Source organism: Mesoplodon densirostris, chromosome 7 (genome assembly GCF_025265405.1).
Source record: "Mesoplodon densirostris isolate mMesDen1 chromosome 7, mMesDen1 primary haplotype, whole genome shotgun sequence".
NCBI lineage: Eukaryota > Metazoa > Chordata > Mammalia > Artiodactyla > Ziphiidae > Mesoplodon > Mesoplodon densirostris.
In genome coordinates, this window is record NC_082667.1 from 44,388,319 (window position 1) to 44,410,532 (window position 22,214).

General features: G+C 42.7%; 2 protein-coding genes and 1 pseudogene across 3 annotated transcripts; 1 reads left to right on the forward strand and 2 right to left on the reverse strand.

Annotated features, from left to right (window-relative positions):
• Positions 1–261: 261 nt before the first annotated feature.
• LOC132493261 (WD repeat-containing protein 20-like) lies at positions 262–2,637 on the reverse strand. Of its 2 annotated transcripts, none has more exons than XM_060103609.1 (2): positions 2,098–2,637; positions 262–1,763 (listed from the first exon to the last, which is right to left on the reverse strand). In XM_060103609.1, the coding sequence occupies exons 1-2, from the start codon at positions 2,620–2,622 to the stop codon at positions 486–488; spliced, it is 1,803 nt and encodes a 600-aa protein (XP_059959592.1). In that variant the 5' UTR covers positions 2,623–2,637; the 3' UTR covers positions 262–485. The 2 variants fall into 2 exon arrangements, with proteins under 2 accessions (XP_059959592.1, XP_059959591.1); XM_060103608.1 differs by having other exon boundaries at positions 1,404–1,504.
• A 4,392-nt stretch (positions 2,638–7,029) lies between these two features.
• On the forward strand, positions 7,030–8,048 carry LOC132494157 (MAU2 chromatid cohesion factor homolog; annotated as a pseudogene).
• Positions 8,049–10,873: 2,825 nt separating this feature from the next.
• Positions 10,874–18,885, reverse strand: LOC132494158 (tripartite motif-containing protein 43-like). Its single transcript, XM_060105183.1, has 7 exons — positions 18,818–18,885; positions 17,023–17,437; positions 16,040–16,135; positions 14,553–14,717; positions 13,786–13,808; positions 12,952–13,049; positions 10,874–11,373 (listed from the first exon to the last, which is right to left on the reverse strand). Exons 2-7 carry the CDS (start codon positions 17,431–17,433, stop codon positions 10,874–10,876), a joined length of 1,293 nt encoding a protein of 430 aa, XP_059961166.1. The 5' UTR covers positions 17,434–17,437; positions 18,818–18,885.
• Positions 18,886–22,214: the final 3,329 nt, after the last annotated feature.

Consider the following 22,214-nt stretch of genomic DNA (forward strand, 5'->3'; position numbering starts at 1 on the left):
TCATAGATTCCTAAACATTTTATGATTAAGATAAAAAGTTGGACTATAAATGACAATTAATGGCCGTTCGTATTGAACACACACTCTGATCAGGTGTACAATATTCTAATTGAGTAGTTAAGCAAAAATATTCCAGTTAAAGCAGACATTTTAATTTTAGCATTTTAAAGTCATTGTTTCCCCACACTGTCATGATTTTCCTAAAATCGAAATAGTCTAATAGAGGAATGCTAACCTTGGGACTCTATATATTCCCAGGAGGGTGACTGACTTGGCTGGCAATTAGTTTGATTATATTTTTTAAACGTTCTAAGGTGAATTATCAAATGATTCAGAATTACATGGCATGCAGTATCCAAAATTATGGCTCTGATGCATTTAGATTTACATTAAGAATAAGAAGTGTCATTCACATTCATTGTACACCCCGCCCCTCCCGCAAGAAAAAAATCACTACCTATTCAAGTTCTGGATCCGGTGCAGCATTAAGGGTTAAAACTGACCACTTTACCAGGCCTTCCCCACGTGCAAATAAATCCCTCCTGACAAGCAGTGACTATACAGTCTTCAAGAAAAATTAATACAGTCAGCCTCTCATGTGCTATCTTTTTACAGATGAGCGGCTCTAACAAGGGGACGTCTTCCATCCGAGGACACAGGGGCGTGCCCAAGGTTTTAGCTGGGTCCGTTTTGGTTTTAGTAACGAGGTTCAGTTTGTCGCTGCTCTTGCTAGAGATGTGTCCCATGCTGTGGTTTCGTTTGTGATCTTTCTCATGGTGCCTGTCCTTCCGGTCGTGTAGCGAGAGCGTTGCGAACTTGCTGACCCCGGAAGCGATGGCACCGTCCGCGACGCTGCCCTTGCTGCCGGTGCCGGAGACGGCGGAATGCGGGAGGCTGTTGGACCGCGGCAGGGGAGGGGGCGCCGGGTTGCTGGGGGTCGTGATGCTGTTGCCAGTGCTTCCGGCAGGAGGACTCGTGGCGTTCATGACGTTCGTGTGCGTCCTTGCTCTGGAGAGGGGCTGGTGGGGGAAAAGGATGTCTTCCGTGAGGTCCCATAAGCAGAGCTGCGTGTCCTGGCCCACGGAGCCAAACCGGTACGTGACACTGACGGGGCGGCTCTCGGTCGAGTTCCGCTTGGACAGCCGGGACTGGGTGCTGTTTGCTCGGTCTCGCCCGAAGTGCAGAAGGTCCTGGAAGTCCTCGTCACTGCCACTGAGCTCCATAGGGTCGCTCTCTTCCACACTGGTGGTGTAGGGGTCAAACGCCACCACGCTGACCCAGGACTTGTGCCCGTGGCCCCGCGCGATCACGCGGCCGTCTCCGAAGGACCAGACGGTCACGAGGTCGTCCTCCCCGCCCGTCACGACGTACTTAACGTCCGGGCTCCAGCACACGCACAGCAAGCCTCCAAAGTAGCTTTTCATGGTGCCGTGCAGCTCCACCGAGTCAAAGTTGAACACCCGCAGGAAGCCGTCCTGGCTCACGCACGCCAAGAACTTGCCATCTGGGGAGAAAGCAAACGCGTTGAGGGCCCCCTCACCCACCGTCCACTTGAGGAGAGGGTTCCTCGTGGATTTGCTCTTGCAAGTGTGCACGGCAAAGCTCTCTCTCTGCTTCAGAAGCTGGTAGTGGGGGGCTGTGGTGCCACAAGCGTGCTCCACATTATACAAGTACATGTTCCCACTTGAATGGGCTACTAGGAAAAGGCTTTCCGAACCAGGAACCCATTTGACACAGGTTACTTGTGACTTGTCTATTAGTCTCTGGGGGCCTCCTCAGGTGAGGCGAGGCTCAAAGCACTTCACTTCCTCCGAGAGACCGACGCTCCCCACGTCCCCGTAAAGCAGGCCTCCATGTCTGTCTCTCCTTCAGGCCCTCTATCTCCTCTGACATCACAAGTCACCACCATTTGCTGTAATTGTGTGTATGTGTGTGTGTGGTGCTGTTCACACTTCTCTCCCCTCTTTCTGGAGGGGGAACACAGGGCGGCTGTTATCTGCCGCTGCAGACCCGGTGCCGGGCACATGGTAGGCTATCAAGGTCTGTCGAATGGATGAGAAAATGGCCACAACTCTAGTTCAAGTCCTCAGCTCTCACCTGGACAGTTACTAGAGCCTCCTCACTGGTCTTGCTACCTTCATTCTCTCTTTCTTCATTCCAATCCACCTTCCACAAGTGCTGACAAGAGTTTTCCTCATTAAATAGTTTGCTAGTTTCTTTTTTGATTGGGTCTATAAGCTGGACTTGGCCTGCGGAAAAGCCCACTAGGAGAGAGACACTTTCTGCTGTGGCTGTTAGGTGGTTGAAGTCATGACAAGTAGGCTGTGTTCCTTTGTATATCCTTTTATCTATTGGTTTACTCAAGTCAGCAGCCTTGCGGACCCCCTTGTAGATATAGAAGTAGAGCTCCCGGCCCACATTGAAGCAGAGGCGGTCGCCGTTGCCAGACTGTTCGTTGAGGTTTACGAAGGAGACGCGGACAGGGTTGGATCCTTGCGAGTTGAAGGGCACCCGGTTGGGCCGGCTGTACTCCGAGTGCGGCAGCAGCTTGTACAGACCTTCCCGGGTGGTAAATTGGGTCTTAATCTCGTTCATCTCCTTCCCTCCTCCCTCCGTCGCCATCTTGGAAAGCAGCGTTCATCCTGCCCTCTGCTCTAGATTTTATATACAACTTTAGGAATCAGTAAGCATATCTATATAAACTATTTTTTGGATCTTATTGTCAATGAAAATTCAATTAACAATCAAGGTAAGGGAAAAAAAGAGCATTTTACTCAAGCCAAACTGAGGAGTATAACCCAGGAGACAGACCCTCAGAAGCTCTGAGAACTATTCCACCTGTTAGAAATGGAAGGAACAGTCACATAAATTTTCAGTACAAAGGGATCATACATCAAAATGACATATTGATATTTTATATAAAGTTCACCAAAGATATACAGTCCAGGTAACACATACAAAGTTAGCAGCAACTCATTATGATCCCTTACAGAGTTGAGAAAGAATGCTCTTCTTCAAGAAGTTACATTGCCAACATTAGAAGAAAGGGGAAAAAAAGATCTTTATGCTCGAGTGGGCACCCCCATCTTTGAAGAGGTCTGGTTAATGTGGAATGCAGATGCACACTGCACATGAGGGAGGGAGAGAGGAGGCCCAAACAAACACAGGAAGAGAATGTTATGTTTAAATTTTCTTGTCATACCTCAAAATACAAGTATTATTTCATGATTATCAATGTCTCATGTACTTTTTTCCATCAACTAGTGCAGTGGTTTCAAATGGGGGTGATTTTTTCTTCCAGAGGGCAATTGTTGATATGTGGAAAAATTTTTGGTTGTCACAATTGGAAGTTACCATTGATATTTCATGGGTAGAGACCAAGGATTCTGCTAAACATCCTACAAGGCAGACCTACAAAAAAGAAAAAAACAGTCCCAACTGTCAATTGTTCTGATGTTGAAGAAGCCCTGAACTAGAAAATTTTAATATAGATTAATAGTAAGACTTTTAATTAGCCAGTAACAGGAGAGAACAGGCAGGAATAAATGGAAAGCTAAGAATGAAAATAAAATGTTGTTGGTCTAAGATTTATATGGGATTCCCTGAAGTCACTCTAGATGATTAAATTCATATCTACTAGCAAACAATATTTTTTTTTTGAATATATTGCAATTGTATTTGTCAATCATGCCTCAGTAAAACTGAGGGAAATTTTTTTTTTTTTTTCAAATTTAATCAGTTATACATATACATATGTTCCCATATACCCTCCCTTTTTCGTCTCCCTCCCACCCTCCCTATCCCACCCCTCCAGGCGGTCACAAAGAACCGAGCTGATCTCCCTGTGCTATGCGGCTGCTTCCCACTAGCTATCTACCTTACGTTTGATAGTGTATATATGTCCATGCCACTCTTTCACTTTGTCACAGCTTACCCTTCCCCCTCCCCATATCCTCAAGTCCATGCTCTAGTAGGTCTGTGTCTTTATTCCTGTCTTACCCCTATGTTCTTGATGACATTTTTTTCTTAAATTCCATATATATGTGTCAGCATACAGTATTTGTCTTTCTCTTTCTGACTTACTTCACTCTGTATGACAGACTCTAGGTCCATCCACCTCATTACAAATAGCTCAATTTCATTTCTTTTTATGGCTGAGTAATATTCCATTGTATATATGTGCCACATCTTCTTTATCCATTCATCCGATGATGGACACTTAGGTTGTTTCCATCTCCGGGCTATTGTAAATAGGGCTGCTGTGAACATTTTGGTACATGTCTCTTTTTGAATTATGGTTTTCTCAGGGTATATGCCCAGTAGTGGGATTGCTGGGTCATATGGTAGTTCTATTTGTAGTTTTTTAAGGAACCTCCATACCGTTCTCCATAGTGGCTGTACCAATTCACATTCCCACCAGCAGTGCAAGAGTGTTCCCTTTTTTCCACACCCTCTCCAGCATTTATTGTTTCTAGATTTTTTGATGATGGCCATTCTGACTGGTGTGAGATGATATCTCATTGTAGTTTTGATTTGCATTTCTCTAATGAGTAAAGATGTTGAGCATCCTTTCATGTGTTTGTTGGCAGTCTGTATATCTTCTGTGGAGAAATGTCTATTTAGGTCTTCTGCCCATTTTTGGATTGGGTTGTTTGTTTTTTTGCTATTGAGCTGCATGAGCTGCTTATAAATTTTGGAGATTAATCCTTTGTCAGTTGCTTCATTTGCAAATATTTTCTCCCATTCTGAGGGTTGTCTTTTCGTCTTGTTTATGGTTTCCTTTGCTGTGCAAAAGCTTTGAAGTTTCATTAGGTCCCATGTGTTTATTTTTGTCTTTATTTCCATTTCTCTAGGAGGTGGGTCAAAAAAGATCTTGCTGTGATTTATGTCATAGAGTGTTCTGCCTATGTTTTCCTTTAAGAGTTTGATAGTGTCTGGCCTTACATTTAGGTCTTTAATCCATTTTGAGCTTATTTTTGTGTATGGTGTTAGGGAGTGATCTAATCTCATACTTTTACATGTCCCTGTCCAGTTTTCCCAGCACCACTTATTGAAGAGACTGTCCTTTCTCCACTGTACATTCCTGCCTCCTTTATCAAAGATAAGGTGACCATATGTCCGTGGGTTTATCTCTGGGCTTTCTATCCTGTTCCATTGATCTATATTTCTGTTTTTGTGCCAGTACCATACTGTCTTGATTACTGTAGCTTTGTAGTATAGTCTGAAGTCAGGGAGCCTGATTCCTCCAGCTCCATTTTTCGTTCTCAAGATTGCTTTGGCTATTCGGGGTCTTTTGTGTTTCCATACAAATTGTGAAATTTTTTGTTCTAGTTCTGTGAAAAATGCCATTGGTAGGCAAACAATATTTTGACTTGGGATTTTGTCACTGTGATTTGAGACTTTCTGCCTTTCAATCTGTAAACATATTTTCAATACTGTGAATAATACATCTGAATACTTTCCTTGATTATTTTATTGCTTATTTAACATTTGTTTTAGGTACTGAGGAGTAGCCATGAACAAGACAGACATCATTCCTACCCTTATGAAGGCTATAGTCAGGGAGCAAGGAACTGAATAAATGCTATAGGAATTGTAGTTAAAATTTGGATCAGTGTATGAAAGGGGAAAAAAAGGAGTATATTAAAGGAATATAATATGAAGTATAAACTTAGGCTAGTGTAAGGGAGTGGCATTTGAAGACAGACTTGAAGGGTAAATAGGGTGAGGTGGGTGGAGATCCTGAGGTGAGAAAGAGGTCAGATACAGGACCTAGAGGAAGACTAGAAGGACCATAACAGATCACCACATTTTCCTATTCTTCCTCACTATCGATTAGGTTTAGAAGATTCCACACTACAGAACCACACACCATCAGGGAATCATGTATCTAGGGAAAGGAACAGGATTTTATTGAGCATGGCTAATTTTCAGGTAGTTTGGCATCTTGCATCAGAATTTGGATGTAGTGATGCTTGCTGCCTGCTAATTCCAATGTACTGTATCTTCCTTCTTTGTCCAGAGTCAGGAAACCTGTATCCAATGGAAAAGAATTTTTGCACTTGTAGATTTTAGAGCCAAAGACTCTTTCTCAAAATGAAGGCTTTATAGAGCCTTGAGCATAATAATGTATCACCCAAATAATTTCAATGAACTTTATCACCCAGCCATTGGATACAAGTTCCATAAAGGCAAGTATGTTGCAGCATTTTCTTCATAACTTTGTCATTGCTAACTAGGTCTGTACCTGGCACTCAGTAAAGAGAGGGTTTAATCATCATTATGATCATAATATCCTTTTTAAAAAAATATTTAATGTACTTATTTCGTTGTGACAGGTCTTAGTTGTGGCTCTCTGGCTCCTTAGTTGTGGCATGCACACTCTTATTTGGGGCATATATGTGGGATCTAGTTCCCTGACCAGGGATCGAACCTGGGCCCCCTTGATTGGGAGCATGGAGTCTTAACCACTGTGCCACCAGGGAAGTCCTGACTGTAATATCCTTTTAATCTCTTAGCTATACCATCCTCCAGCTCTCTAAGTGCTCGCACAGACATCACTCACCCAGTATTCCTCAGCAGCCTCTTCAGTGGAACGGTGCCTGTGAGCCCTGTGCTCCTGACTTTGAGAGTAGACCAAACAGAGCAAGCTCTTGTTGGCTTCACAGAAGATCTTCTTTGTCTCCTTATGGGTCCCACACATATGTTCCTCAGAGTTCAGGAATTGCCCGAGATTTTCTTCTCTGGCAATGGACACCAGATTCTTCAGAAAAAAATTGGTTTTGAGGTTTGTCTGTTCTGATCATTGCCTGAACACTGGGCAACTGGCAGGGTCTTCAGCTTGCTCCCAGAAAAGACAGAGACAGGACCTACAGAAGCTGTGTCCGCAGCCTATGGTGACAGGGTCTAGAAGGTAATTCAGGCACATGAGGCAGGTGAACTCTTTCTGGAAGGTTTCTGGGATGTCTGAGTCCATTTTTTCTGAGGGAAGGAAATCAGGAGTTTATTCCTCTACCCCAAAGACAAAAAAGGCCCAAGGACCAAGAGGACTTGGTGTCAGCCTGCGACCTCCTGGGTGTGGAAGCCGAGAACCCTCCGGGTGGTGGGATCTGAGTACACACGGCCACTGGTCCTGCTCAGCAAAGGGATGCTGCAGCTGACGGAAGTTGCAGGAATTCCACCCACTGCTGACTCTCTGTGGACAGATAGTTGAGAACTGGCATGGGAACCCCATCCAGAAAGAGTCTCTGTGTGTCTTCTTCCTGGTGCTCCAGGTTACCCACTACCTGGTGTGCCGGGCAGATTAAGAGCATGAAGCTGTGCCCGAAGCAGCTGCAGCAGTGCATCCAGACCATCTCCATACTGCACATGAGAAGATAGTGCCCAGCAACTATGCCAACCTCTTCCACTGGTACCCAAGGAGCACATGTGCTTGCTTGTCTACCTGGTGACTGTGATGCACGCCATGCAAGCCGGCTTCTTAGAGAAAGTGCAAAAGTCCACAGACAAGGCCCTCAGGTAGCTGGAGAAGCTCCAGGTGCTCTACTGCAGCCCCAATCTGTCCTCCTTCCAAGTAATCCTGCTCAAGCACATCCTCACGTGCAGGCTCGTGACAGGACATAAGGCCACTGCACTGCAGGAGATCTCCCAGGTCTGTCAGCTGTACCAGCAACCCCCCCGGCTCTGCTCCAATCACTCAGCCTACACTGCCTGGCTTGTATTTTGTCTCTGTCAACTGCATGGACAATGCTAAAGCCCAGTTCACCACAGCTTTGCGGCTCACCAGTCACCAGGAGCTGTGGGCCTTCGTGGTGACCAACCTGGTAAGTGTGTATATAAGGGAAGGAAGTAGACACCAAGAGGTACTATACAGTTTGTCGGAGAAGATTAGTCCAGACCACAGCTTCCCTGTCAGCTCGCCCTGCCTGCTAACGGCAGCTTTTCAAGTGCTTAGGCTCTTCATCTTCCAGGGACGCTATGAGGAGGCCAGTCGCACTTTACATCATGTTTGTCTCTGTGTATTTCTTGAAGCCTTTCTTTGCTTCTAGGGCATTTTGTACATAGAACAGTTGAAATAAGAACCTCAAAAGTTAACGCCTGTCCTGATGTTAAGGTGCTTTTAGTGACCACTGTGTTATCTATGTATATGTAAAGTTAAGGATAAGTTCTTAAGTGTGCAGTTAAAAATTCAGTACTTGATATTTAATATTCCACTCTAGCTTTATGGAAGCCAACCCGTGTGTACGTGCATGCATGTGTGTGTGCGGGCTTTGAACCTCCCCTTCACTACAGCATCTTTTGATTACATAAAGCTGTTGTAAATACCTTCCTGTGAGTCCAAATTCAGAGCCTCACAGTTTCTCAGTCATAAGAATTTAAGACAGCCAGCAAAGAAGGCCCCGGGGAACATTACATCTAGTGTCATACAGCTAAGTGTTTAGAAAAAACAGATAAATAAAAAATCCAAACTTTAAGCACACAGGGGTGCAAGGGAGTAGCAGAAAGATTCCTGTTGGCAGGATTATTGAAGCTGGTCAGACCCCTCGTGTGCACCTCTCACTTCGTCCTATCAACAGTGGGGCCCTCAGGGTCTACAGTTCTGGGGGCGCTGGTCCAGGGGTGCCAGGTTCCCTCACAGATGCATAGCTGCCTTCCCCTGTTGGGTCCTCACAGTTGCCCATGGGTGAGGCCAGGGTCCTCCCACTGGGGTAAGCACTCCCAGTTCCAGTTATTGGGAACACAGGCAGGGAAATTGGAAAGGGCCACAGGGCACAGTGGTAAATTTGTTGGTTGCGTTGTCTTTGTTTCCTTAAAGGGTTTTTTTGTTTGTTTTTTGTTTTGTTTTTTTGTGGTACGCGGGCCTCTCACTGTTGTGGCCTCTCCCATTGCAGAGCACAGGCTCCGGACGCGCAGGCTCAGCGGCCATGGCTCACGGGCTTAGTTGCTCCATGGCATGTGGGATCTTCCTGGACCAGGGCACGAACCCGTGTCCCCTGCATCGGCAGGCGGATTCTCAACCACTGCACCACCAGGGAACCCCCCTTAAAGGGTTTTTAATAAGCATGTTTGGTATACTTCTTTTAATGGGTTTCTAATGTCTTATATTTTTAGCAACCTGTATCTTCAGCTGGTGCTTTTAATCAGGAAAAAAATTTTTTTGTAAATACAAAACATTGTTTAAAAGACATAGTCATAGAACATAGCTTCTCGTTTGTGGATTTCTTTTCCTATATATTCAAAGTAAAATAACTTTCGGGAACCATCAAAAAATAAAATAGGGACCTCCCTGGTGGTACAGTGGTTAAGAATCCTCCTTCCAATGCAGGGGACGCAGGTTTGATCCTTGGCTGAAATGTTGAATGTATTTGGAAAACCATGTTGCAAATTATACCATTTGCTTCCTTGCTCAACATGAAATCTGTAAAATTAGTGCCAAAGACATGATTCTTTTTATTTCAAATAGCAGATAATAGAGGAAGCTCTTGCTACAAGGATGCAGTAAGTTTTATAACATAAGCTAGATAGTAAATTTAATTAACCAGTATTGAAAAACTCACCATAATATATTCAGGAAGTATATTTAGTGGTGGAATTACAATGGTGAATATACAATTCAGTGTGGGACAGCAACATTTAAATCAAAACCCAATGCTCTATTGTATGATGGTAAAATGGGAACAGACAATGTTCCCTGTCCTACCATCTCATCCTTCGTGGCCTAGGTGATGATCCTAAGTTAAATTAAAATAATATAAAACAATAACGTAAGACCACCATGATTGCAATACACACAATCACGCTCACACTTCTAGTATCTACACTAACAGAGCCTCCAACACACAGATGCACTTTTCCAAAGATAATTAAAAATCAATTGGGCTCAAGCTCAATGTGTGTAATCTAATCAGTTTTTATTATTATTATTATTATCTTTTTGTTTTGTTTTGTTTTTGCAGTACGCAGGCCTCTCACTGTTGTGGCCTCTCCCGTTGCAGAGCACAGGCTCCGGACGCGCAGGCTCAGCGGCCATGGCTCACGGGCTCAGCCGCTCCGCAGTATGTGGGATCTTCCTGGACCGGGGCACGAACCCGTGTCCCCTGCATCGGCAGGCAGACTCTCAACCACTGCGCCACCAGGGAAGCCCTCTAATCAGTTTTTGACATCCACCTTCAAATCCTGAACATTTAAACTTTTAGATTCTAGTCCCTAACTTTTATTGCAAAGCTCCTTTCCAATAAGATAATTGTTTTGTCTATTTATTAATTTATTCAGGCAAAGATTTGTTCAGTGCCCCTCATGAGGCACTTCCTGTCTTTAGGTCTTTTCCCTTATATTATTGTAAAAGAAAAGGACCTGCAAATTCTGGGTTCTCTAAGAAAAGAAGACTTATCCGCGTCTCCAGGGTCAGTGGAGAATTCTCTGTCAAATCGGTTTTCACCCGGAGGGTAAATTGATGTGTAGGACAGAGTAGATCATGAGGAAGGAGGAGAAAGTTGGGGGCTGACCTGGGTCTGGTTAGTGACCAGGTCTGTCCATGCTGTGTAAGCCCTGGGTTCCTGTACTGTGTATCAGGAAGTGGGAAGCACACGCCCATACTTTAGTGAGTTCAGCAAGCTCACAACACAGGTGAACAGCCACATCATATATTCCAGACAAATGTCTATAAGGCAAGCTTTTATTGTCAAGAAGATGGAAGACACCAACAAAAGTTTGCATTTGACACTATCTTTATAACAAATAGCAATAAAAGGAGGTTCCATTACAGTAGAAAGAGCCTAAAGACAATGAAGTAAACTTGATTTGCTGCACCTGAGAAGGGTTCCCTCAGAGAAGGAGTCCTGAGCATCCAGTCAGGGTCCTGACTTAGCCCTCCTCACGTGTGGCCAGTGCAAATGAAAGGCCTGACAGGGAAAGTGAACAGGCCATCCTCATACCTCCAAAGGAGGGAGCGCTTGGCAACGTCCACAAAACCCATACTCCCACTGTCAAAATCAAGGAACACGCCAACCCTGCCCTGAGGTTTCTCTATGTACAGAGGAGTGTTCGGGATGGTGGTCCAGAGACGGTAATGATGACCCTCCTTCACACACACAAGGAGAAAGTTGTCCCTGTTGGATTCCTTCAGTATGCCGTCATCTTTCCTTGTCCAAGAATCCTTACAGACGCCTACAGCCCAGTCCCAAGAGCTGTCCACATCCACCTCCCAGTATTGTTTGCCAGAGGTGAAGCCCTGGGATCCCCATGCAGCAAAATACTTCGATGTTCTGCCATCCAAAGCCACATAGAGGCTGTCATGCTCATACTTCAAACTTCTTGCATCATCAAACAGCCTGATGTGCTGGCTGCTTACTTCATTATTGAATGAAATTTTTACTGTGGAGAGATGAGAGAATACTCCAGTCAAAATCAATGTTAAAAATAAAATTATATCTATGAGAGAAGAGGGTCCACCTAGGGTCTCACTGGGAGGAAAAAAAAAAAACCTTAAGGTTATCAGAAGTGCAGTTCTAACTGGGAACATTGGATTCAAATGTTGCCAGGATATCTGCTGAGGAAACAGATAACTAGTTACCATGGAAAAAACTTCCTAAAAATTCAGAGATTATACAGGATAGGGAGGTCATGGCTACTTCTGGCTGGGTACTTTTCCTGACATCCAAAAGACTGGACACCGGGCACTGATCACCTCCAAGACCATGGCAATATAACTCACCTCCACCTCCACCACCACTGCTCAGGGAAAAAAAAATACATTGTAGAGTAGAGAATTGGTGATCATTCTAACATCTCAGTTAAGTTAGCAAATGGACACTGCAAAAGCAAAACCTAAGGATGGCTTCTTAAAAGTGGTTTCCTTGGGCTTCCCTCGTGGCGCAGTGGTTGAGAGTCTGCCTGCCGAAGCAGGGGACACGGGTTCATGCCCCAGTCCGGGAAGATCCCACATGCCGTGGAGTGGCTGGGCCCGTGAGCCATGGCCGCTGAGCCTGCATGTCCGGAGCTTGTGCTCCGCAACGGGAGAGGCCACAACAGTGAGAGGCCCTCATACCGCAAAAAAAAAAAAGTGGTTTCCTTGGGGAAATTTCCGCCTTTGATATGTGGTTCCAGTGTAAGGCCTAGTCTTCCACTTCCTGCTAAGTTACCTTCCAGGGTTAGGTTTATCATGAAGCTCTATGTGGCTAGTTAACCACCAATTTTCTTTCTTGTTGTTGTTCACAAATCCTGGTTTCTGCATTTAATTTTTGTGGCTTATATATATTTTTCTGATTATATCAATGGAAAAAAACACATCATACATTCAATTGCCAAGAAACTTTCAAGCAAAAATGTTTTTGACCTCTAAGTAACTGCACTTAGACTCTGAAATTGGAATATCCTGGATTAATAACCTGTTTTCTAGAATTCAGTGAACAGGGTTTCCCTGGTGGCACAGTGGTTGAGAGTCCGCCTGCCGATGCAAGGGACACAGGTTCGTGCCCTGGTCCGGGAGGATCCCACATGCAGCGGAGTGGCTGGGCCCGTGAGCCATGGCCGCTGAGCCTGCGCATCCGGAGCCTGTGCTCCGCAACAGGAGAGGCCACAGTGGTGAGAGGCTCGTGTACCGCACAAAAAAAAAAAAAAAAAAAGACTCTTATAGAATTCAGTGAACAACTGACATTGTATGTTATGATATTTCTAGGGCTCAAGGAGCCATTTTTGGAGCATGTCCTTTTTTTCATTATAGAAATTATTTATCAAATTTATAAGTAATTGATGAGGCCTGAATCACATCTATCCCTGCACCAGCCTGCATGTATTTTGTAAGGATTTTAGTGACTCTGTGACTACGCATGTCTATACATGCCTATTTGCAGGCTGTTCTGTACAAGGTGAGAGATGAAGAGGGAAAGATTGTCTGTGGAAACATCACTGAAGGACCTTGCAGGGTGGACACACCAATGGGGTGACACTCACCTCGGAAGCGGTTGAGCCAGTCCATCAGCCCAGTGATGGGTCGTGCACGGAGTTCTGGCAGCAGAGGCTGAGGCATGTGCAGCTGTGCTGACTCACTCCTGTAAGGAGGAAGATGTGGTTAAACTTTCTGCTGCCCAGGACTCTTAACCACAGCCTTTAAGAGAAAGTCAGCAGGGCTTCCCTGGTGGTGCAGTGGTTGAGAGTCCGCCTGCCAATGCAGGGGACATGGGTTTGTGCCCCGGTCCAGGAAGATCCCACATGCCGCGGAGCGGCTGGGCCCGTGAGCTATGGCCACTGAGCCTGCGCGTCCGGAGCCTATGCTCCACAATGGGAGAGGCCACAACAGTGAGAGGCCTGTGTACCACAAAAAGAAAAAGTCAGCATCTTTCAGATCAACTCTCTTATCAAAATCCTTTTCTCCACAATCATGGGATGGGATCATGCCATTCTTAGGAAATTTTTTCTCACTTTAATTCACGACCTGATTTCACCCCCATTTCTCAGAGATACTTGCCTCTCTCACCTAATGCCTGGGAAGTACTAGTCCTTGCACTTCAGTGTGTTTATGATTTTGAAATTTAAATCAGAAAAAAACTGGCCTTTTAGAAACTTCTTCATTGAGCTCTACAGCACATACCTCTCTAAGCCACAGGAGCAAACTTCTGATGCTAGGTTCTCATTCAAACGGAACAGGAAATCATACTCAGCAAAACAGGAACTACACAAGCACACACAAACAATGTAGTATTATCTAGTAAGTTATGTGTTCCCTTTGTTAAATGCAGCTTGATCTCTTTCACAGTGCCCTGGTCAGCATCACAAGATTAGACTTACCATTTCAGTTTGTCTCCCAATTCCTGTCAAAAATAAAATAAAAAATTATAAGATTAGATGTCTTCATAAATAGCCAACCAGGATTTGGTTTGGGGAAAACTTCAGAAGATATCTAATCACCACCACAAGAAAAGTCTGGAAAACCAGTTTTCCTTTTTCTCCCTAAAGAAAACTCTGGCACAATGTGTTGAAAGAATCTAAATTCTTCATAAATTAACAAACCTGAGGGTAAAAGAGAAAGAGCAAGAGAGAGAGAGAGAGAGAGCGAGAGCAAGAAAGAGAGAGAGAGAGAGAGAAAGGACAAAGGTAGCGATTGTGCATTGCTGCAACCCTCAGCTCTCTGTAAATTCTTCTTTCCTAGGGCTTGTCCAAAAGGGTAATATGCCCCTCCAAAAAGGCAACTCAAACCTAGGATATTCCAACAGGAGGTGGAAATATATGAGCTTTTGCCAAGTTTCTCCCATTGCTCAGCTGGAGATCAAAAAACTGAATGACAATACATAAGTTGTTCCTTTCTGGTTTTGACAGAAGCAAGGTACAAAAGGAGATTTTGAGAAGGGAATATTCCTGGGGAGTCTCCATAATAACAATTCTGTAAAGCTTGCTCAATCATGATTTGGATGAGTTGCATTTCATCTATAATATTTCCAACTAGGAGAGATTCCCACCTTAGGTTGCAAGAGATGAATAAATATACCCCTGGTACCATTTAATGGTCATTGAAGGTGTGAGCTTCAGAAAAAATATTTTCAGTCCTCAGTTCTTACCTGGAGCAGCTCCACATCTGGTTTATAGGACATTTTCATGAGCTCTTTGTATATTACTTTGAGGTCTGTCTTCTTTCCACTCATTTCCTCTTGTCTTTCTCTGATTTGCTTACAAATCTTTTGGCTTTCTTTTATAATACTCCCTAAGTAGTAATTTTCTTCCTCCTGAAGAAATGGAGTTACCATCTGATAAGTTTTGCTAATCATGTCTCCATATCGATACACGTAGAACTGTTGGGAGATGGATTTCAAATGCATTTAGTTTGCTCTGATTCATGTTCTCTCCCAAATCCCAAATTCGTATCTTCTAAGAAATCAAATTTATTCCTCTTTCCTTCACTTATTTTTCATTGTTTTTAACTACATCAAGAGCCAAACCCACCCTTTCCTCAAACCAATTTCATCAAATTCATGAGTTCCTGAAACATCTGGAGAAAATCTTTTCATGGATCATTTCTTTCATATGCCTGCTTTCAAATCTGAAAGACCCCATGCAAGCAATTGAAATGTGATTCATACATCATACATAATATCCTCATCTCAATGTTAATAAGTAAATTCGTTTCTCAACTCAATCCTCCCAAACTCCACAGCCTGAGTTTCTCTCTGAGCAGCCATGTTCCATTTTACTCTCAGGGTTAGTATACTAAGTTAGATCTTCCTAAGAATCTCACCTACTGCCCTCAAACAGGTGCCAATCTTCTTAGCCCTTTCTTTCTCCCCTCCTTTTTTCTATAAACAGGTTCTGTCCTCCCTGTAAGGCCACAGCCTCCTTCCCATATTGTTTGGAAGGTCATTCATCCTCATTCCATTGCATATTCCCTCCCAGTATTGATGGATTCACTCTCTCACTCTCCATCTCTGTCTTTCTCCTTATTCCTTTTCTCCCTGAGGTTTTTCTTTAACATGTCACATTTTCTCCTACTTGAACTAATATCACTCTCTAGCTAGTGAGCTGTCGCTTTTCACGATGACAGGCACACCCCCTAAATTCCTGTTCATGTCTCCTTTGTATCACCTGGGCTCATGTACTAATCAGACTGAAGTACTTGTGGTTCCCAATGACATGCCCTTTACTTTCTGGAATGTATGACTTACAGAAGTCTGTGCCTGAAATAACCCACGGATTTTTAAACACCCACTTGATCTTCAGACCTGGGATTGATCTTAAACATGAGAAATTTTCCCTGGGATCCTGAATCATGGGCATGGAATCGTCCACATCTCTCCATGTGCCTCCACCTTAGCACTTGTTTCACATCCTTCTAGTGGATATTTTGTTGTAGTTACTGATCCATTAGATTCTAAAAAACCCAAGAGGTGGGTTTTGTAGGTTCAAATGGTACATAGAAAATGTTTTAAAATGGTGTTCAACCCATTCTCAGAATTTCATGGCACATGATGATTTCACCTCAAATTATTAAGGGATGAGTTTCTAGCATGTCTGCCTCAACTTGCTTCAAAGAGGAATACATTCTCATACTTACCATCCAAGGGTCAGTTCCTCTCCCATTTTTCTTGAGATTTCTTTCAATTTCTTGGATCTTTTCCCATAAAGATCTCATTTCATTTGCCAGCTTCTCCTGTAAAATAATTGAATGTTAACACCAGAAAAGCAAATAGATTGAGGTTTCAGACCCCAAACGATGGAGTGTACCCAGGGATGTCAGGTACAGGACCTAGAGGAAGACTAGAAGGACTATAACAGATCACCACATTTCCCTATTCTTCCTAACTATGGATCAGTTTTAGAAGATTCCACACTACAGAACCACACACCATCAGGGAATCATGTATCTAGGGAAAGGAACAGGATTTTATTGAGCATGGCTAATTTTCAGGTAGTTTGGCATCTTACATCAGAATTTGGATGTAGTGATGCTTACTGCCTGCTAATTCCAATGTACTGTATCTTCATTCTTTGTCCAGAGTCAGGAAACCTGTATTCAATGGAAAAGAATTTTTGCACTTGTAGATTTTAGAGCCAAAGACTCTTTCTCAAAATGAAGGCTTTATAGAGCCTTGAGCATAATAATGTATCACCCAAATAACTTCAATGAACTTTATCACCCAGCCATTGGATACAAGTTCCATAAAGGCAGGTATGCTGCAGCATTTTTTTCATAGCTTTGTCATTGCTAACTAGGTCTCTACCTGGTACTCAGTAAAGAGAGGGTTTAATCATCATTATGATCATAATATCCTTTTTAAAAAAATATTTATTTAATTTATTTATTTCATTGTGCCAGGTCTTAGTTGCTGCTCTCTGGCTCCTTAATTCTGGCATGTGCACTCTTAGCATGCATGTGGGATGTAGTTCCCTGACCAGGGACTGAACCTGGGCCCCCTTCATTGGGAGCATGGAGTCTTAACCACTGTGCCACCAGGGAAGTCCTGACTGTAATATCCTTTTAATCTCTTAGCTATACCATCCTCCAGCTCTCTAAGTGCTCGCACAGACATCACTCACCCAGTATTCCTCAACAGCTTCTTCAGTGGAACGGTGCCTGTGAGCCCTGTGCTCCTGACTTTGAGAGCAGATCAAACAGAGCAAGCTCTTGTTGGCTTCACAGAAGATCTTCTTTGTCTCCTTATGGGTCCCACACATATGTTCCTCAGAGTTCAGGAATTGCCTGAGATTTGCTTTTCTGGCAATGGACACCAGATTCTTCAGAAGAAAACTGGTTTTGAGGTTTTTCTGCTCTGATCTTTGCCTGCACACTGGGCAACTGGCAAGATCTTTGGCTTGCTCCCAGAAAAGACAGAGACAGGACCTACAGAAACTGTGTCCACAGCCTATGGTGACAGGGTCTAGAAGGTAATTCAGGCACATGAGGCAGGTGAGCTCTTTCTGGAAGGCTTCTGAGATGTCTGAGTTCATTTTTCTGAGGGAAGGAAATCAGGAGTTTATTCCTCTACCCCAAAGACAAAAAAGGCCCAAGGAATATCAGACACAGATTGTCACTGTATAATACACTGCTTTAGGAAGGATTTTTCATTTGACAGAAATGGAAAACTGAGACACAAAGAGAACTCTCAAGAGCTGCAGAAAATTTTCTCAGCTGCCAAACCAACACAACTTCTTGCCCTCTTTCCCCCTACCTAAAGGAGAACCTCAGGTTTGTTGAGATCTTATTTTCCTCTAGGTAGCATGAGCTTCAGGAATTTGACCTAATTTATAGCTCTATGTGGTGGGTCCTGATTGCCCTAAACAATCAATCATGATGCTCAATGCCAGTCATTGATTTAGCACAGCATACTTGACTAAGCTTGTATTTTTATTATTTCGTATAATTGTCAGGCATTTCTCTTTGGATGTCCTTTTTTATTTCATTCTGAATCTAGATCCACACTTTTTTTCTTTGCAAAACACTTTCTGAATAATTCAGAGATAATGAAGAAGAACCTAAACATTGTCAGATTGGATCCTATTCTAACCAGAAGCAACTTACATGGCTATACTAATTGGTTGAGTTTGCCTTCCTGTCTTATCTGTGCCACATTCATCAATCAAACCAAAAATGAAAGAGAATGGTTATATCTTCTCAGTCTTTACAACTTTTATCAAGCACCCCTTTCAGCTTGTGGTAAGATGCAGTTTGCAGGTAATGATAATAATCAGTGCCAAAAAATTAATCATGCTTTTTAAAACTGATTTTGCTAAAAAAAAATGGGTCCTCATGTCTGTACTAGTTAAGTACAGAGGTTCCTCAACTTTCTTAAATTTCTGTATATACACAAGTGTCACTTTCCTAGTTTCTTTAAAATTTCAGTCAGAATAACTCACATTTCTGAAGAGACAACGTTTACTTCACTTTAAAACAATATTTTCTCCCAAATTATTGAATGCATTACCTAGTTCTGCTGTGTAGAATATTATGTCTCCTGTGTATACAGACACACTCCACTTTTAAAGTAGACTGTAATAGGTACTGCACATGGAGTCAAATGGTCCTAAAAATTATTTTTAGGCTCTACATCAAACACAAACGTATAAGATATCAGACAACCACTTCCTGAGTCTTTGTAATACATAGGAATAACTAAGAGGTGAACAAAATCAGATAACTAAAATTAATCACCATATTAATTCCAACATGTATGCCAAGACAAGATGACAACACAGAAATACAGTCATTTCACTAAGTTGGCACACAAGATTATTTCAATGAAACAACCACAATTTTCTGTTAACATTAGGAAATTGTGTTTTTTTCCCCTCAGGAGAGTCCCATGAACTGCTCTATGGTAAATTGTGTACTCACTGAAAGTGCTGTAGAAACAATCCTCACTGGAGAAGTAATAAGACAATGTCCGCTCGGGGATCAAGGCTTCCAAGGGTGGTAGTGGTAGCTCTTAGAAGTCTCCAGAGCCAGGTGAGCTCCAAACACTGGCTCTCAGTTCTGGAGAAGAATGAGTTTGGCTCCTTTAGTGTCCTTACATTGAGCTCTGAACCACACCCGCTTTTTACTAGTGATTGCATTTCACCAGTCTTCTAATAGGGTTAATATGGATGATGAGATTTCCTGAAACCTAGGACAAGACTGCTTTAACACCTTGGATAATCTTCATAAACCCATCTCTGCAAACATCTTCTCACCAAGAACCACTGATTATACCACAAAGCCACCCTCAAATGGGCCTTCATATGTGTTTCTAGATATCATGGATTTTTATTTTTAACTTACCAAAGAAGTTGGAAAGATTATTTCATCACTTAGAGAGTTTAACAAATGTCTTGGAAAACTTGGAAATCTGTTTCTTGAGGTTTGTTTAAATATGTTCTGTCATGGAGGAAGTGCTTTATTTTGTTGACTGATTGGTTTTAAAAATTTAAAGTAGGACTTTAGTGTAAGAACATCTGTGGCGACAACTTCAGAATGGAAATTTCTCTTGCCCCTCACTGTCACACTCCAGACCAAGCCCCCCAGTGTCTCCCAGCAACAACAGGACAGGAGATTCTCTGCCTGGTGCTCCCCAACCTAGCTAAGGGGGGACAGTAGAGAAAGGCCCCAGCACAGAGACCCCTTTGGGACAATGTCATTTATAGGTTGCTTTGGAACAAAACAGAAAGAACTATAACCACAATGGGAAAACTAGGACAAAGAAACATTTTGAAGAAATAACACATACCCTTACCTTCCTTTCCTGATATATTTCTCACTGAACAATCAACTTGAGAATGCAGAGATTTTGGAAGGAGTGAGAATCATGATCCTGTCTTTAACTCTTCCAAGATACATGTACCATATATATATATGCTTCCAGTGGTTGATGCTCCTAAATGTTTATGAACATGTTTTAAAAATGACCTTGAACTGCAAAAGCCCAACCTCTCTCTCATGGGGGACCACAATTGTTACAAGCATTCCCAAGGTCATTATTTTTCAATTCTTAACCATTTTCCCTAGCACCCTTCTTTTCTAAGTGAAGTAAGGCAATATAGGTTGATTACTAAAATAATACCTTGTGTTCCCAATTAGTCATAAAGTGGTTTTGGGAATGCTGACATGAAAGTGATTTTATTTTATTTCTCTGTTTTTCTATATTTTACATATTGCAGCAGTCACTAAAATCAGGGCACCAGATGCAAATGTACAGTTTCCTCTTCAGGAGACACTGGCACTCTGGATCTCCTCAGTGGAAGAGGTTGAAGACAGCACTAGCCTAGAGTTCCCTGGAGAGGATGATATTGGGCCTGTAAGTGTGTGTTTAATTAGGGGCCTGCCCCTCAAGCAGCAGCTAGGAAGATAAATTAGTGTAAGCTCTCTAGTTTAAAATCACGATAAAAGACTTTACTTATGTCTGCAAAACTGCTTCATGGCATCACTTGGATTAGTTTAGTGCCTGATTGAATAATCAGAGGTGTGTGTATGCTAAAACATGCTGCTGCCCTCACTTCCCCCATCGTAGTCTAGCCCTGCCAAGTTGGCATGTCAAGAAGCCATCATGAGGTTATATGCCGCAAAAGTTATCAAACATAAAAATACGTCTCCTTGATCTATTTTAAGTTTATTACTCAAGACCACCCACAGAATGAATGCCCTAGATATATTGATACATTCTGGAACTCAATAAGTTGATCATATTACTACACATTTATGATTGCAAAGGTAAGAAACTAACATTTTGGCTTCTAAGTTTACTGTCTGTGAGCTTGACTGTCATCAGTGAATTTCTATTTTTAATTTTATATCATTCAGTATTGTGAATTGTTTTGCAGTGTTTTTTTGTTGTCATGTGAATCAGCTCTTTTAGAATATTAATAAAAATCCATTGGTTGAAAACATACAAGAGATCATAGACTAAGTCAGTAATTACCAGCTATTGTCACTGATGTAACAGGTTAATAATATGTAGTATAGTTTGTTCCGTGATATCCAGCATTTCAGAAATTTTGATTGATTTCTATTTACTGATTTAGCTATTGAAAATGCAGCATAACACTCTTTTGTACATATATTCTTGTTTGTGAGAATTTCTATTGGAAAGAATGCTCAAGATGATGTTGCTGAGTTAAAAGGATATGTAGATATAAGCTTTTGATAGTTGCCAGTGGACTGTCCTGATTCAGAGTGGGATGGTCTTGCTGTGACTGGATGGATGCGGGACTGTGAACAGGTTTCCTCAGCCTTCCACTAAATGAGAAGTGTGGTGGGATGAACAGAGCTCAGAGCCAGGGAAGGAACAGGGATTGCAGGTCTCCAGCCAACTCCTCAGGACTCTTAGCCAGGGCAGCACTGCCTATGAGGCATCTGCCTTTATGAAGCTCTGGGACAGACTTGAGAAGAGTGTCCTTATAAAACAGAGGCTCTGGAGGATGGAGTTATAGTGACCAGAAGCTCAGCAGGCAGACCAGGGCCCTCACACCTATCAGGGTGGAGGAGAATGGATTCCTAGGTGACATGGGAAACACTGGCCGTAGGCTTAGAAAAAGGACCGAAGCCCTTGGTGAAGGAAGAGTAGAATTTCAGCCAGATCTTTCTCTCTGTAACCCCTGCTCCTGCACATAAACACTCCTACATAGCAGCTCTATTAGCAGCTCCACTGTTGACTGAAGTCCATGTTGCTTTGTTGTTGCTGTGGAGGTGAGGGGCCAGGAGCAAACAGCTGGGCACCTCAGCCTCCTCTGCCTCGGTGTGTTGGGGCTTTAGCTCCTGGCTCCAGAAGAACCAAAGCAGAAGAAACTTTTCACACCTTATTTCATTAGATACAACTTCAAATACAATGTTGAAAAGGAGTGGTGAGAGAAAACACATTTGCTTTTTTCCTGATCTTACCAGAAGGCTTCTGGTTTCTCATAATTAAGTATAATATTAGCTGTACGTTTTTGTAGATGGTCTTTATCAAGTTGAGGATGTTTTTTTCTATTTCTTGTTTGCAGAGGGGTGGTTTTTTTTTTTACGATAAATGAGTACTGAATTTTGTCAAATGCTTTTGTTGCATCTGTTGGTACAATCATATCATTTTTTCTTCATTGTACTATTGATGTGATATGTTACATTAATTGTTGTGAATGTTGAACCAGCTTTGCATATCTGGGATAAAGCCCACTTGGTCATGGTGTAGAATTTCTTTTATACATTGTTGGATTCTATCTTATAATATTTTGCTGAGGAATTTTGTATCTATGCTTATGAAATTTATTGATATGTTCTTTTC

Bases quoted from the DNA above. Each gene is read 5' to 3' on its own strand.
- LOC132493261 (XM_060103609.1), bottom strand. From the start codon at position 2,622: ATGGCGACGGAGGGAGGAGGGAAGGAGATGAACGAGATTAAGACCCAA. The intron at 1,764-2,097 runs GTGAGAGCTGAG...GGAGGCCCCCAG, and splicing joins AGGCTCTAGTAACTGTCCAG to AGACTAATAGACAAGTCACA.
- LOC132494158 (XM_060105183.1), bottom strand. From the start codon at position 17,433: ATGAACTCAGACATCTCAGAAGCCTTCCAGAAAGAGCTCACCTGCCTC. The intron at 13,050-13,785 runs GTAAGTCTAATC...TCCTCCTTACAG, and splicing joins TTGGGAGACAAACTGAAATG to GAGTGAGTCAGCACAGCTGC. The intron at 11,374-12,951 runs GTGAGTGTCACC...ATCTCTCCACAG, and splicing joins CTGGCTCAACCGCTTCCGAG to TAAAAATTTCATTCAATAAT.